Source organism: Andrena cerasifolii, chromosome 7, assembly GCF_050908995.1.
Source record: "Andrena cerasifolii isolate SP2316 chromosome 7, iyAndCera1_principal, whole genome shotgun sequence".
Classification (NCBI taxonomy): Eukaryota; Metazoa; Arthropoda; class Insecta; order Hymenoptera; family Andrenidae; genus Andrena; species Andrena cerasifolii.
Genome location: NC_135124.1, coordinates 15,412,411 through 15,415,136, shown reverse-complemented (window position 1 = coordinate 15,415,136; position 2,726 = coordinate 15,412,411). Strand labels below are relative to the sequence as shown.

General features: G+C 50.3%; 1 protein-coding gene across 1 annotated transcript; it reads right to left on the bottom strand.

Moving 5' to 3' along the window:
* Positions 1–240: 240 nt before the first annotated feature.
* On the bottom strand, positions 241–1,424 carry Apd-1 (apidermin 1). Its single transcript, XM_076817389.1, has 3 exons — positions 1,356–1,424; positions 833–1,058; positions 241–607 (listed from the first exon to the last, which is right to left on the bottom strand). The coding sequence occupies exons 1-3, from the start codon at positions 1,365–1,367 to the stop codon at positions 537–539; spliced, it is 309 nt and encodes a 102-aa protein (XP_076673504.1). The 5' UTR covers positions 1,368–1,424; the 3' UTR covers positions 241–536.
* Between the last annotated feature and the right edge of the window lie 1,302 nt (positions 1,425–2,726).

The window sequence follows — 2,726 nt, the reverse complement described above, 5'->3', positions numbered from 1 at the left end:
CAGCGAATCCATTATTTTGCCTATCCTGTCAGTGGCCGCGCCTGTCCGCCTAATGCGTTTAACAATTTAAATTAGAAACTGGAGCAACTGGTCCCTGGACGGAGACTAAGACAAACTCGATAAGTTTTATGGCCACTCAGGTGGCTTTAAACTCTACTTAAACGAGACGATCGCTCGGTTCGCTTACCAGGATTAGGCGACGGGATTGGAAGTACAAGTGTATACAGACAGACAAGTAGGTACAGTGGAGCTTCATTTATTATCGTACAAAGCCGTAATATAGGTCTGGCTAGTTACATGGGGGTTGAGGGCATTCGTCGTAAAAAAAAACCTGGAGGAGACTCGAATTGAGAAGAACCTCGAGGAGATCTACTTTAATCATCGGTCTTGAAACTTGGATCCGGAAGCATCTTCTGTTCCAAGCAATTCCGAGCTTTGGTCGAAGTCTCGAGGATGGAGGTCGATGGATAAGCCGCTTGAAAGTTGACGGGAGATCGTTCTAGTTATAGGGGCCGAATCCAGAGCATTTTGGTGATCTACCAGAGTCCTAGAACCCCGGCTCCAGGGGCCACGACCGTTCCAGAGGGTCCAGCGACGACCGCGGATCCTTCGAAAGAAACATTTGTTCACTTTCCACTGTCATATTTATTTGCACATTATCGCACAAAGCATCGTCACCTCATTACTCTAGTAGCTAAGTTATCGCGAGTGACACTGATCCTCGAGCGTACAAGTAGCTTTAAGGAGGTGCATGCTCAAGGATTAGGGCCAATCGGGATCGCTTACGTGAAGCGAGGCAAATAGTTTCGAGGAGATAAAATAAGAAAGTTACCAGCAGACGGTCCCACGACGGCAGTGGCACCAGCAGAGGGTCCAACAACCGCGGCGGCTCCAGCGACAGGCCCGAGGACCGCGGCCGCAGGAGCCAGCGGTCCTGCGAGCGCCACGCCTGGTAGCACTCCACCGAGGACTACGGCCCCATTATGGCCCCAGCCGAGAGAACGACGCTCGCGTTCTGGGTTGGCGGCGACGATGGCCAAAACGGCGACGAGGACGATCTGAAATTTCAATTTTGACATTGGATGATGCTCTGGAGGTATCTGTGGGAAAATTTGCTAAAGTTATGGAAACTTTGTTTGTAAGATCGCCAGTAATTATCCAAGTTATCACGGCAATAAGAGACTTATCCAAAAATGGGTAAGACGAGAGAGTAACTAGGAAGAGATTTGTAGGCAGTGGTACAGTAAATCGTAATTCCAAGTACGTATTGTTTTGTTAATCGGTGTAAAGTCGTTGAATCGAATTAAAGTGTTTAATAAACACAGTGTTCTATGTTACTGTTGCAGGTATCTCACCAAGCACTTCATGATGATTCTTGGCGTAGTCTTCAGCTGGCTGCGACTGATGCTTAACCCTCTCCGCAGGATGGTTTATATACCCGGCTGGTGACAATGAAAAAGCCGTCGACGATGCAGCAACCTTCAACCCCGCATGAAAGTAGGAATAATAAATAAGCCAGGGTGCGGTCACCGATGAACGGGATTAGAGTAGGCGAGTTCCGGGTCCAAGCGTCACGGCCAGAGGTGTTGTTATCACTCGCGGACGTGTTCCAGCCTCGAATGGACCGTTGCCTGTTACCGCAATAACGATCGCAGCAAGGGAACAGAATTTTCCTCGGTGGTCAGGTAACGCGCGTAGTCGTGAATTTGCCGGTGATCTCGTTTCTGCCTCATTCTCGCTGCGAAACTCCCAGCATTCCGTTTTGATAAACCTTAATAACCACAGAGCGCGGCTGTAATTACTGACCAAATTCCGCGCGAGTTTACCCCGGTCCAACTATTTGCAATCTACTACCCGACGAATGGGTAGACGACGTGTTCTTCTATGAAGCATTATTGCGGGGAACGATTGCGCCGTAACTGACGCTAATTTTCATGAAGGGTCCTGCATTTACACAGCCCAGCATATTTGCGTCACATTAGTTCGCGGAGCTGAAAGTACGGCGGATGAAGCTACCATCCCCGGGAGATATGGTAGGCAACGCTGCAATACCAGCCGCGAACGTTTTCTGTGAAATTGGCGCGCGTATTATTCTCACCTGTTTCGGAAACAGGAAAAAAAAGAGGGATCGATTTTCCCCCCGAAAACGCGCTTACAATGCCGCGGTCGTTCACAAAGAATCCGAGCCGCGAGTGGTAAACGTTTGGTCAACGGGACAGGAAATAAAACAGGGGGTTGGTTGGTCGTTTCGACGAGGCGCGGGTGTCGCCCCTTTATTTCGGGCCCGACAAGCCAAGCATTTTTCCGAGCGTTCCACCGATTTCCGCGATGGCCGCGGTAATCCGTCCTTTGAATCTCGGACGCTGCCGTCCACTTTGAACGGTGTAATTACACGCGGCGGATCTGTCTGGTTGGGAATCGCGGTCGTCGAGCTATTGCGCCGCTCGCGCGAATTTACGGTCCACACTTTGGCCGGCCACCCATCCCGCGAGGGGTTGCATCGTAATCTCGCGAACTTTTGGAGGGAAGTCGTTGGATCTTCCGCGTCATAATATCGAATTCTACTAGCGCTCTCGGTCAAATCGACGTTCCATCATCGTCTGTCGTTTTATTGCTTTATCACAGCGGAATTTTTATCGCGACCCCAGCGAAACGGAAGTGAAATTTGTCCGTCATGGTCCACTTTCCAACCCCATCGACGTGGCCCCTGCCAACGGTTTCCTCGA